A 13905-nucleotide genomic window follows, 5' to 3' on the forward strand; every position below is an offset into this window, starting at 1 on the left:
ACAAATGCTTGCCAACCTGAATTTGTATTTTTAAAAGATTCTCCCAATATACTTGTCTATTCCTAATTCCCACAATAGAAGCTGGTATTCTGATGGTGACAAAGTGTCTAAAGCAGGGCAGTGATTTTCAAATGTGTAGTCAATTAGCTGGGGAGTTTATTAAATTTGTATATTCTTGAGTCCCGCCTATTGAAGCAGAATTTCTTCAGAGCCCAGGATTATGCCATATTTAATCTGAGTGATTCCGAAGCATACTAAATTTTCAGAACCACTTTTTTAGGACTCTGTAGAAGTGACTAGAGCTTACTTGTTCCTAACTGCAGTTATTTGAAGCAAATACTAAGAAATTTCCAGTATATAGTGATGAATGGCTCTCTTTCATTTCCTAGGCCTTCACCATTTACTCCAGACTCCTGAATCCATGGTTGTTCCAACAAATAAATCACATAAAAGCTTCATTCTTTGGTAGAGGAATGATGTGGGACACAGGGGTTACAGGAGGAGGGGAGACTGTTGAGAACCTGATATAGTTGTCCCTCGGTATCTGAGGGTGATTGGTCCCAGGATGCCCGCGGATACCCAAATCCGAAGATGCTCAAGTCCCTTATATAAAATGGCACAGTATTTGCACATAACCTACGCATATCCTCCCGTATACTTTAAATCATCTCTAGATTACTTATAGTACCTAATACAACGTAAATACCACGTACATAGTTGTAAATACAATGTAAATGCTATGTAAATAGTTATGAGGCACGCGCCAAATTAAAGTTTTGCTTTTAGGAACTTTCTAGAATTCTTTTTTTTCCAAATATTTTTCATCTGTGGTTGGCTGGATCCAAGGATGCAGAACCTGAGGATACGAAGGTCTGACTGTAGGTGCACAACACTGTGTTAGGTGCTTGGGGAAGGAAAGAGGTAAAAAAGAACCCTTTCCCTGTTTTTAGGAGCTCAGAACTTAGGAGGAATAGGTGCATAAAACAGCTGACTCTTACACTAGTTAAACCTGCAATAAGTGTTATAAGAATTACGTGCAAAGAGAAGGGGTTGGAGTGATTATATGAGCATATGGACACTTCATTCCACACCCAATAAGCAAAAAAAAAAAAAAAAAGTTAAAGCCCTTCCATGGTCCTTAAAGCAGACCAATAGCTCTAATTCAGATTCTTTGTTTGTTTGTTTTGCGGTACACGGGCCTCTCACTGCTGTGGCCTCTCCCGTTGCGGAGCACACGCTCCGGACGCGCAGGCTCAGCGGCCATGGCTCACGGGCCCAGCCGCTCCGCGGCATGTGGGATCTTCCCGGACCGGGTCACGAACCCTCGTCCCCTACATCGGCAGGCGGACTCTCAACCACTGCGCCACCAGGGAAGCCCTAATTCAGATGTTTAACAAGGGTAAATATAAAGATGCTCATATTCTTGGCTTGCAGTGGAATAGGGAGGTTCAGATGGATCACCCGCTCCTTAAGGCTGATGATGAAAGTTACTGGCACCGGTTTCACGCGGCTCTTTTGCTCGCTCTCTCTCCTTTACATGGCTGCCCCTGTTGAGCTGGAGGGGGAAGTACCACAGCTGGGGGCAATGAAAGTCAGGAACACCAAGAGAGCAGGCGTTTGGAACAGTAGCCCTAGGGCACCCTGGAAATATTCTTCCCCACATGAGGTCCTTTCAAATTCCCTGTACCATAGACACTACTTTGATTTAAAATGCAGTTTGCTGCTTTCTGGCCTCTACCTTGTTTGTTCAGTGTAGTTCTGCCCCTGATTTTTACTTCTCTGTATATATATTTCTTTTTCACTGATGAATAACTTTTGTGTGCATTCGTTTCCCTAAGAAGTTCCCTTCTGCTCCCCTTTCTCCCCTCATTCAGCAAATTACATTAACAGATTTTCTATAGATTTTAGATGCCACTATCACCTCTCTCTCCAATACATTGTTCTCAGCCTCCTATTAGCACATTATCTCTTTACTCTGCCAATTAAACATCTGGATGTGCTGGAAAGCTGGCAAAAATATCAATCTGATTTAAACAGTTTTCTGATGTCTGGAATTGATGCATAATATACTAAACAATGAAAAACTGCTTTTCAGATGGCCAGTCACCTTTATCTTTCAATCGGCAGCAAGTGCAGTAGTAATAATCAGATTGGGCATTCACAGGTTTCGACCTGTCAACCACACAATTCTAACTTATTTTTGAAAAGAAATAGATTTTAAATAAATAGTAATGCCCCAACGATCTTCAAAACCGGATTCCAAAACTGAACACAGAGCCAATTCAAAATTGGGACTCACATTCTCATCTAGTTATGTGCTATAAATTCCAAGTTAATGTTTCATATTCACTAATTGCCTATTATACAGGGCTGACCCTGTAAGACCTCTGTTTTCTGAGAACAGCAAGACTTCTGTTGAATCTAGAAAGGCTGCAGGCAAGCAGACCAATAATGGTATGCAACCCCGAATTATAATTCATAGGTAAGCCCAGTACATGGGCAAAGATCTACTTACCAATTATCACACTGGATAACACTCCATACAGTATGTCTAGACTGTTACAAAGAAGTGCAAATGATATCACACTGCTTGTGTGGGTTTCCTTTTTTCTTTTTTCTTTTTCTTTTTTTTTTGGCTGTTAATGGTTCTTTTATCACCCTGAATTGGAAGCTGTGGCACCCTTGACAGCCAGGCTCAAGGTGTCAGATATGGACATATCAAATGTTAGCTTATTTTACTTTTAGGGCCTGTTCCCTTTAAAGGAATAAAAATAAAAGCTAGCAAAATAAAAGGGAGGTTAAATTGTCTTGAAGGACTAAACAGGGCATTCACTGGTCCTAGCTTTGCCAGCCAGTTAGGGACTATGCCAGCTGGCTCAGTTGGGGTTGATGAAGGTCAAGGACACTGGTTTCTTCTGTACATGATCAAGTCACTCACTATTAAACTTTTACCTACTAGATGTATGCCCTTGGTTGAAAGCAGGATTGGACAAGGGAATATGAACAATATAGGGAAAACCCACGTTTTCCTAATCCTTAAAATGAATTTACAAATATATATCCTCTTAGGGACAGCACCCATATTATCACCTTGATAAAAACGGACAGCTAGTTCCATGGCAGGCTATCCAAAAGGATTTGGCACCACGTATAGATTAGTTAATATTTGTCAGGTATGGCACTAGGTACATCCTCATGTAGTATTTTAACTAAATCCTTGGGACAACCCTGTTAGGTAGACATTCTCATCTCCATTTTACAAATAAAGGGAAGGGAAGCTGAACGTGGTTGGAAGAAATATGGGAGTCATATTAACACCCAGCACTCTGACTACAAATCACACGTCCAACATCACCATCCAAGAGGTATGACTAGTACTACTGACCTAGGCTGTAAGACCTCCAAGAGACTGATCAATGTAGGATTCAGAACACATGAAGTGGTTAAGGTGAAAGAATCAGACGACTTTGATTCTAATCTTGACTTTGCCACTTACAATGTACACGATCCTGGACAAATCAGTGCAACTCCTGGATTCTCAGTTTCCTCATCTACTAGATGGGATGAGTAGAACTGTTGTAAGGATCACATGCTCTCATAATCATATCAGCATCGTGCTTAGAGTTTAGTAGCTAGCACTCTCGGTAAATGTTAGCTCTTGCCATTAACCAAATTATAGACTGTACAGGCTACAAGGAGTCTAGGGATAGAGTCCTGGGGTAGATGCCAATGGTCTGCAGTGGCAGCTGAAAATGTTCAGACTCACTTTTATTTAAGTTGCCTTATCACTGGCCAGAGGGCAGTTAACTTTTCTGTAGCATATTCAGGTCGTTAGAATGTGTTCATTTTGTGAACTCTGCTTGGTTAGGTTGTCAGATAGGTAGGAATCTATGTGGCTCTAAACAGACACTAATGCTACAGTAAATCTTTATTCATTGAATTTCACAAATTCAGAATTTGTTATCATTTGGACAGGGGCTGGACTGAAGCTTAACCTTTTCAGCATCGATAGAATAGAGCGTCTACCAAGCAAATTAATAGTGAAAAAGAAATTGAAGGGCTGATCATTCCAGTGATTCAGTTGAACAAAATCTTCTCGGGCATTTTAGAAACCTACAAACAATGGACTCATTACAAATCACTCATAAATTTTTACTAAAGCAGGCCCTCTACTAGGCACTCCTGGTAGCTTAGTTGTTGTCATTATATGCATTGAAGGTAATAGGACTGTATTTCCTTTGGAAATAGTCTCTAATTCATCTTTTTTCATTTATTCAGGCTGACTTTCACCCTAGTATTTTGCTGTATTGGTAAAAAGAAAGTGGGAGAAGTTCAAGTGCACTTAGTACTGGAACTGCCCAAATCATTGTTATTGCTATAACCTATACATTTACTTTTTCTGCATCAGGAAAGTAAATTGTTTATATGCCACTAATGTTCACGTCCTCCCCACCTGCCATCAATGGCTTCCCAAATTGCTCAGAATAAAAGCCTGTGTCCTGACCAAGACCTACTTCCTCACAGTCTGATTCTTTACCGTCTCTCTCTTACCTCTCTGACCTTACCTCCCATTACCGTATCCCACAACCCCCTTCCCCACTGTTCCTACGCCTGGAATCTTCTTTTCTCCAATGTCAGTATGGCTCACCCCTCACCTCCTTTGAGTCTTTACTCAATTGCCACCTTCTCAGTAAGGCTTCCTCTGGCCACGTTATTTAAAATGCCACCTCTGTCGCACACTCCCTATCCTTTTTTAACCTGCTTAAAAAACAATTTCTCCATAACACTTACCACCTTCTATCAGACTATTTAAAAAAATTTTTAGTTTATTGTCTGCCTCTCAAAACTAGAATATAAGATCCATGGAACACGGATTTAGTCTTTTTTATTCATTGCTATTTCCTCAATGACTAGAATAGTGCCTGACCCCAAGTAAGCTTTCAATAAATATTTATTGAATGAATAAATGGATGTCCTAAAAGTCCTATTTTTTAGGACATTTATAAATGCACCTAGAGATTAATAAATGTTCAATGAATGCATCAAAATATGTTAAGTTACAAATGGATTCTTCATTGATACCACATCTTTACCACACACTTTATATTACTGTATTTCAAACACTCTCATTCATTTTCACCACTACAAAGTAGGAAGATGTCAAGTACTACTAGTCTTAGTCGATAAATAATGTGACAGATCCATTATAGAGGGGTTAACTGAGTTATAGAGTTTAGATGTTCCAACTTCCACTCGTATCTGGAATCACTTGGCAGTTTAGGCTCTCATAACTAAGTGATGATCTTCTAATAAATGGGTTCCTTGGAAATGAGGGGGGTATGGTCAGAAGAGAATAATTAGGAATATGCTTTCTGTTGCCAGGTCTTTTTTCCCAGCCAAATCTTAAAAGTAAATGCAGAGAGGGGCCCTTAAACAGAGCAAATGTTACCAATTCATTGCTCCTTCTATTTCATTTTCCTATTTATTAAACCCTGCAGCATGCTGGTGACATTCAAAACATGAGGCTTATTGATCCATGAGCTTATATGTGTTCATAATTCACCCATGGTGCTGATTTCTAGATCTAGAAACACTGCATCATAAAACAGCCTTGCAAATAGCTATTGTTCTTAATGAATGGTGACTTGTTATGAAGAATGATTCCTGGAAGATCATTCTCTTTTAGGCAATTAACTTATTGATTTTACCAATGAATATGAATATAGACCACCGGAAGAGTTTATATAAGAGAAGCTTGGACAAACATGTGACAAACACTTAAAAGATCGGGGGAAAAAGAGTGTTTTGATTAAACACTCTTATTGTACATCTTTTTAACCTCCGTGACAATCATTCCACAGTATCAGAAGTCACCTTCCTTCCTCTATGACTTGAGGGACTAAACTGTAATCTTTGATAGCTGAAGATCTTTTAAAATTTACAATGTTCTGTATAATCAGGCCAGTGCCTACCTTTATATTCTCATCTCCCACCAATCTCTCCCTGACTCATTGTATTCCAGCCGCAATGACTTACCTTTCACTTTCTAGAAGAGTCTAGTATATTTCCACCTCAGGGCATTTGTACATGCTGTTTCCCTGGCCTGGAACATTCTTCCCCTGACTCATGTGAGGCCTCCCTTGCCATATAGACCTGGTTAGGTCCTGCTATACATGTTTATAGCACTCTTAAAAACTTTACAGCACTCTAAACAATTGTAAATATACAGTTATTTGTGTGGTTTCTTGTTTAATACCTAAACCATAAGCTCCATGAAGGCAGAAACTTGTTTGGCATTTTCTCCTCAGTGTCAAGCACAATACTCGGCACAAAGTAGTAATGAATGAATGGAAAATTGGGTGCCCAATCTGAAATGTTTGGCTGAAAGGTAAATAACTCTTTGAGTCAAACATTTGGATCAGCGCTATCCAATAGAACTTTCCCCACTGATAGGAATGCTCTAGATGTGCACCAACACAGTAGTCACTAGCCTCACGTGACTGTTGAGCACTTGAGATGTGGCTAGTGCAACGGAGAAATGGAATTTTTGATTTTATTTAAATTGTATTTAAAGAGTCATATGTGGCTAGTGGCTACCATATCAGACAATGCAGATTTTGGTATCTCCAAATAGATGTCGGATGGTCTATAAACTTAGCCAAAGAATACAAAGAAGTTGGAAACTTTTATGAAGTCCAATTTATCATTTTTTTCCTATTGTGGTTTCTTTCCTAGCTTTTATGTTTAAGAAGTCCTTTCCAATCTTGAGATCTACCACCTATGCTTTCTTCTAATTGTGTTTGAGTTTTCTTTTGCCTTCAAGTCATTAATCAGCTGCAGTGTTTTTATTTATTTTATTCTTTTGGAATAAGATATGAATTGAAAATCTAAGTTTTTTTTTCCTTAATAGTGGTCGCAGCACCACCTATTTCATAATGTTTCTTTTCCCCACTAATTTTTGATGCTGGTTTTATAATATCCTAAATATTTGTACTGGGGTGTGTTCCTGAAGCTTTTATTCAGTTGTACTGATCTGTCTATGCGTACATCAGTACCATTTTGTTTTAATTATCATAGTTTTAAAATATTATTTTAACATCTGATAGTTCTAGCTTGCTCTCACTATTCTTTGTTTTAGCTATTCTGATTCAGTTAATATAATGTCTAAACTTTTTTTCTCATGTCAATTCATATGTGCATGTAATGTATGGTGATTATATTTTTCAAACCCTAAATCAGGACACATGATGAACACATGAAAAATGTGGTCACCATAAGGTTAAGTCTCCTCTTCCAAGCACAGGGTTGTGTCCATGGTATGTGCTTGTTGACTAAAGGGATACATGAGGTCAAGACATTTGATAGATTTGTGATTTCTATAGTAATTAGTTCTTAAATATACAATGTAAAAGACAGTTTTCAATTTTTTTGCATGTTAAGAAAAAAATCCAAGGGTTATTTGTTCTTAGTTCTGTTTTTATTATTCAAGGAGCTCTTAGGTAGCTCCTAGACCTGTGTCACCCACATATTCAATGAGCCCAACTAGTTACTAAGAGTCACAATGCATTGAATCAGAGTGTAACTAAAGTCAAAGCTTCAGGAAGTAGCAGTAACACTAATGAGTATTCAAAGCTGATTAGAATGCAAAAAAAAAAATTCTGCCATTCTTTAAGTATCAGCAATGATATGTAGTAATCAGGAAGCAGCTACTTGAAGCAACTGCTTGAAAGTGATTTTTTTTTTTTTGACTGGGAAGATTTCTTAAGAATTAACGTTTTAAAAATTAGGACCACTTTTTGTTCCCCCAAAAGGTTCAATTGGCACTTTCTGATTTAATTAAAACTCACACACATACATGCACAAACAAGTATGCAAATATTAATCATTAGGCATATACAATCATTCTGGATGGCTGCAAATGAATCCAGCCATTCTGGATAGCTGGAAAGCTGAGACCACCAAATGCAGGGCATTTAATATATTCTTAGGGATGTTACTTAAACAGTATAAAAATGGATTTATTGTCCAAAATCTTAGTCATGAGGCTTTCAGAGGTTATTTAATCCATCTTTCCATCTCAAAGTAGAACTAAATATTTATTTGTCATCAGTATCATCTTAATCCTACCAAATGAAAAAATGGCAATTGAATATCTCAAGGAGCCTCCCCCTGCTACTCCCTAAAGAGACAATCATAAAAATGCACTAAACTCACATCAGCATCTTTGGTTTTTGATTCCCACGTAGATACACAATTTTAAAGGAATGTTCATAGGTCAATACACATTCAGCAACATCTTCTATACCTTTTGTATCTATATATACCACAGATATTGAAAATTGAGAATCCATTATTTCATTAATATTTAATTGATCCATTCCTTAAACATTTTTGGCTCCCTTGAGGTGACCTTGACGCCACAGAAAATGCTTGATAATTATTCAATTATTTTTATCAAGCTGTACTTTATTAAGCAGGAAACTTATTTTAGCTCAACCCTGAGTCGGAAATCATACTTGGGACTTCCCTGGTGGTACAGTGGTTAAAATTCTGCCTGCCAATGCAGGGGACACAGGTTCGAGCCCTGGTGCAGGAAGATCCCACATGCCACGGAGCAACCAAGCCCGTGCGCCACAACTACTGAGCCTGTGCTCTAGAGCCCGTGAGCCACAACTACTGAAGCCTGCGTGCCTAGAGCCCATGCTCTGCAACAAAGAGCAGCCCCTGCTCACCGCAACTAGAGAAAGCCCGCGTGCAGCAACAAAGACCCAACACAGCCAAAAACAAATAAATAGAGAAGGAAAGAAAGAAAGAAATTATACTTGCATAGGTTGTTAATGTATTTTCTGAGCATAACATTTTAATCAATATATCAATTGAGAAATCTCCATTACTGCCTCCGATCTTTTTTGGAATGAAGCAGACCACCTAGGTTTACACCCTGGCTCTATCCTTTACTTTCTATATGATCTTGAGCAATTTATTTAACTTCTCAGTGCCTCCGTTTCCTAATTTGTAAAGTAGTGTTAATAGTAGTTTCTACCTCATGAGGATTAAGTGAAATTATTCACATAAAGGACTCAGCACAGTGCCTTGTACATAGTAAACCCTGAATACAAGTGAGCTAATATTATTAGTAATTATATTGGGCATCAAACTATGGACTCTGGGTCATACTTAACATGTAACAAGGAAACAATATAGACAGGATATAATTTAGTGCTTGATTGTACGGTGCATATGATAAACACCATGGTAGGCTGGGGTGGTGGATGTCAGAGGTATCATGGGAAATATGGCTTGAGTTGGGACTTAAATGATGAACTGAGAATGATGGGTGTAGAAGATGAGTCTTGAAAAAAACAAAAAAAGAAAATGAGTCTTGGTGGAAGTCAAGTAATGGTTGATTAGTGTACCATTTAATTGAAAATCTCACTCTGGCCTCCCCAACAAAAATTTCAAATTAGATAGGAAGTAAACAGTCTCTTCAGAAAATGGTCTGTTATCCTAAATTTAGTGTGTGTGTGTGTTTGTGTGTTTGTGTGCACGTGTGCATTGATTGGTGTAGTTTATCATCCTTTAAGTAGTGCACATGAATTATCTTGTTTAATTCTTATAACAACCCTATTAGACAGTTATTATTATTATCAGCCCCATTTTGAAGATAAGGAAATTGAAGCACAGAGATAGCAAGAAACTTTTCCCAAACCCTACAGCCAGAAGTACATAGCAGAGCTAATATTTGACCCCAGAAATTCTAACTTCAAAGCCCTGTGCTCTTAATCAGAAAGTTGCTTCTACTTAAAATTCATAAGGTCTTATAACTTTTAAAGGTAAACTGTTAGCCAGAACAATAAAAGAGGACACTTTTACACCTAATTTGGTGCTTAAACGATGATTGCTACCTTATTGTTTTAAGCCCCATTTGGATTCAAATGACAAGGTATATAATTGTCTAAGCACAAATAGAAACCTTGAGGAGTCAAATTTAACAACCTACTTCATTTTAAGTCAATATACAGAAACTAGAAATAAATTTTTTTGTCAATTTCATGTTTTATTGAGTAGAAAGTAAGAGGAAAGTGAGGATTTCTTGTTTTAGGCTCATTCAGAGGTGATTTGGCTGTTTTGAGGCCTGACTGTACAATGTATTAGATGCCTTTGTTTGCTTGATTAAAACAGAAGTGGTTACCCGGAGGCCTTGGAGCCACATATGGCTTTCTAAAACATGTGCAGCTCTTGAATTAAATGTAAAATACTCTACTGTGAATTGTCGTGATGCTATGTCCTTTGAAAAATGTAAAGTGGTACTAAAAGGTAAAGACACAAGAGGGAGCTCTAAATAACTAAGAACAAAGAAAACTACCTCGCGATGTGTATAGTGCAAGCTACACTAGCATCTGACAGTTTAGACAGTGGTACGCTGATTTAATTTAGTAGAATAAATGCCACAGATATGGGAGGCAGCATGGTTGTAACAATTAAGAAAACAGAAACTGAAGTCATATAGCCCTGAATTGGAACCTTGGTTCTGTTACTTTCTAGCTGTGTGATCCTGGAAAAGTCACTTACCATCCCCACTCCAAGTATTAGTTTTCCCATTTGTAAACAAGGAAAATAGTACCTATACCTGGTAACGTTATTGTGAGAATTAAATGAGATATAATACGTGGAAAGAGTTTGGAGTATTGCCTGGTTACTGTAAATATTCAATAAATTGAGATTTACAAAATAGTATGTCTTTATAAGGATTCCTAATTTTCACTCTTGGCCAGATTGGTCATCACTGTGCTAGAGGCTGGGCTATTCCTTTCTTTTATGAACATTTAATAAATGACTCACCTCCATCATTGTCCAAGTTATCTCCACAAAGCATTTCCATGACAACATTGCAGCCTGTCCCACTCCAACCCACCTGACACACACAGTGCCAACCATTTTGATCCAGGGTACATCGCCCATTTCCAAAGCAGAGCCCTGGGCAGCCATCTGAAAAGACAGCAGAGAGTAACAAATTCAGAGACATCAGAATGGGTTTGGCCAACAATGATGTATCTGCCTAGAGGGAAAAATCGAATCGTCTGGGCTCCATTCAGATGAGGTGTTGAATAAATGGAAGAGGAGCTCGCTTGCTTATACCACGTTCCCAGGGAACTTGTTATCCCTTACTCTGCTGTGCTTTTCCTTAGAGAGCCAATTAAACGTTATTAATGCTAACCCCAATTCCCAACCTCTGATTCAGATAGGATAAAAACTATGATGGGGACAAGACATGTTTTTTGTTTCTTTTCGAAAAAGGTATCTCCTCATCTCAATCAAAACTGGATGGATGATATTGTATCTAGTTATGACCAAAAAGTTGGGAAAAGACAGCAGTTTCTATGAAGAGATACTTCTCCTAACTACTGCTACTCTGTGCTGATTTTTCCCTTGTGATATGTTGCTTCAGGACTTAGGTATGTTGGTATACAGTTCAGACCATTAATTGCCCACATGGTGCCTTAGAAATGTGCTGCAGTTGCTTTACACCTATTCAGCTCTTCTCTTCAGGATTATTATTGATCTGAAAGCTAAGGATTGATTTTTTTACTTACCTGGTATCTCTCTCAGAAACTAGCATAATAGTATACCTGTAGTAAGTGCTCAACAAATGTTTATGGAATTAATGCACACCAAATTTAGACTTTCAGAATTCTAGAGAATAATTGGATAAATATAGTCAAGAGGAAATTATAATGCTTAAATGACTTCTATCCGTTGATAACCCTAACCACAAACACTAACGACGGTCTCTATTTAGACTTTTAATTTCTCAGGGATGACCTACTCTTTCTACCAGTGGTTCAGAGATAGGCTATTCCAAAGGGCAACTCTGCATGTCCCAAGTGCTCAGCGGGCAGATGAACAGAGAGAGCAATAATGGCACATAGCTTCTGGAAATTTCCCCAGTAGCAACACAGGACCAGATCTGGATTTTACAGGAGACAGTCCAATCAATATTCTTTCCATTTTCTGTCTTTGAAAGAAAATTCCAGAAGTATAAAAAGCAAAAGAATTTTAAAAATAATCTGTAGAAGTAATCCAGTGTTTCTTGCAAATGGTTTTCCTAGCAACTCTCAACAGACCAGAGGAAGAAAAGACTTTAAAATAAAATGACAGATGGCTGTTAGAAAATATGAAAAGATTATATATATATTCCTCACGCACATGTATAAGATTAAGAAAGAAATTTATCTAGTTCCATTCTCATGCACACACAATGGATAAAGAGAAATTAGGGATAATTTGAGTACGACATTTTCAACCTTCTGAGGCTGAGGTAATGAAAGGCACCAGGAAATCTGAGAGAAAAACCCTTGCAGTCTCTATCGAATGCAGATCGCTGGTGGGGATGGACGAGGATACTCTACACGGACTTAAAGCTATATTTTTATGTTAGAGAAAAAGTTCAGCTGTCTACCTAAACCTAGTTTATTTAATAATTACCTCTCTGTCATATAAACAGACACACACACACACACCCACCCGTGACATCAAGACAAAGAAAAATAATTCTTAAAACTGCTTATCAGTCTATTAAACTCTACAGCAAAAAATGAATCTTTGATATTGGGAAAGCAAATTACTTTTAAGTCTATTACAGCATGAACCTGACAATATTGCACTTAAGTAAGACTGCCAACATTAAAAACAACAACAACAAACAACACCCAAACCCCACCAACACTTCCTTTCCCACATGCATATTTTCGGTTTAAAATATTTTTCTGTTATAAAACTAGAGAGAACGGGCTTACCTCGGACAGCATCTAAGTAGTGAGCTAAAAAGGGGGGAAAAGAGTGACTGAATGAATTTCTGAGAGACCAAAGCTATACAACAAGTACTAATGGTTTACCATCTGTTGCCTGGGAGAACAGCAAACTGTGAATTCTGAAATGCCTGCAGCTCAAAAGTTAGTACACTGGCCTGTGTGGTTTGTGAATAATATTTTCTGTGGGAAAGATATTAATGGCTTTTCTGCAAGAAACTCTATTAGGCTTCCTAAAAAAGTGTCATATTTCATTAAAAGTATAAGAACTGCATTTTTACATTTCAGTAATAACTCATGAAGGAGTGCTAGCTTGAACTGCTTATTAGTAATATCTTTAGAAGGGAGTTCTGGAGTAACCACCTTTGGTAATCATGACAATATTTAAATCCTCCTATGTGAAGGCAATAAACTTACTCTAGTGCAGGAATGTAATTACTTAAGCTGCATCTGAATCTCACCCCTCACCACCTTTTTAATGAATCTTAAGTATTTTCCACAGTCACAGAGCAAGACTGACTGTAGTTGAGTAGTAATGCAGTTTATTAAAATTATGTTATATATATTATATATACTATACATTACTTTGGCAGGTTCCAACCATTATAACAAAAATCACCTAAAAATGAAAGCTGTAGTACAGTCTAGAGGGGGAAAAAAGCCCATAAACAATGAATTGTGTATCCAGAGGCCCACGCTTGCTTTTGCACTGTATGAATTTTCTGTGTGCTCATAGAATGACACTGGAACATTCTGTTACCCACTTTCCTTAGCTGAACAATGGTAATCATACTTGTCCCTCTGTATACGCAGGGAACCTTGGTGGCAGATACATGTGTGTGTCAAGGGCTTTGATATTTTTCTCAGAAAAAAGTATTTTTTAAATGAAACTTTCATTATTATTAGTGTTTTTTATGGTGTGAAGACCACGTGATAGATTAATTATTACATAGACTTTCTCACACCCACAGGTGTTCTCCCAGGAAGCAGCCTGAAAATTAGTGAAATTGGTGACAAGGGACGACAGAGGGTAGATGCCTCGGTACGAACTCTCTATACTACCCAATAAACAATTCAACACAGATGTTCTATTGCT

General features: G+C 37.9%; 1 protein-coding gene across 1 annotated transcript in view; it reads right to left on the bottom strand.

Annotated features, from left to right (window-relative positions):
- TENM1 (teneurin transmembrane protein 1) overlaps positions 1 to 13905 on the bottom strand; it is a 608552-nt gene that overhangs the window by 166212 nt on the left and 428435 nt on the right. The window contains exons 14-15 of the mRNA XM_032620244.1: positions 12798 to 12821; positions 10843 to 10989 (exon numbers count right to left, since the gene is read on the bottom strand). Of these exons, the coding sequence (XP_032476135.1) occupies positions 10843 to 10989; positions 12798 to 12821 (171 nt within the window). The remainder of the gene's footprint in view (positions 1 to 10842; positions 10990 to 12797; positions 12822 to 13905) is intronic.

Source organism: Phocoena sinus, chromosome X (genome assembly GCF_008692025.1).
Source record: "Phocoena sinus isolate mPhoSin1 chromosome X, mPhoSin1.pri, whole genome shotgun sequence".
Taxonomy (NCBI): domain Eukaryota; kingdom Metazoa; phylum Chordata; class Mammalia; order Artiodactyla; family Phocoenidae; genus Phocoena; species Phocoena sinus.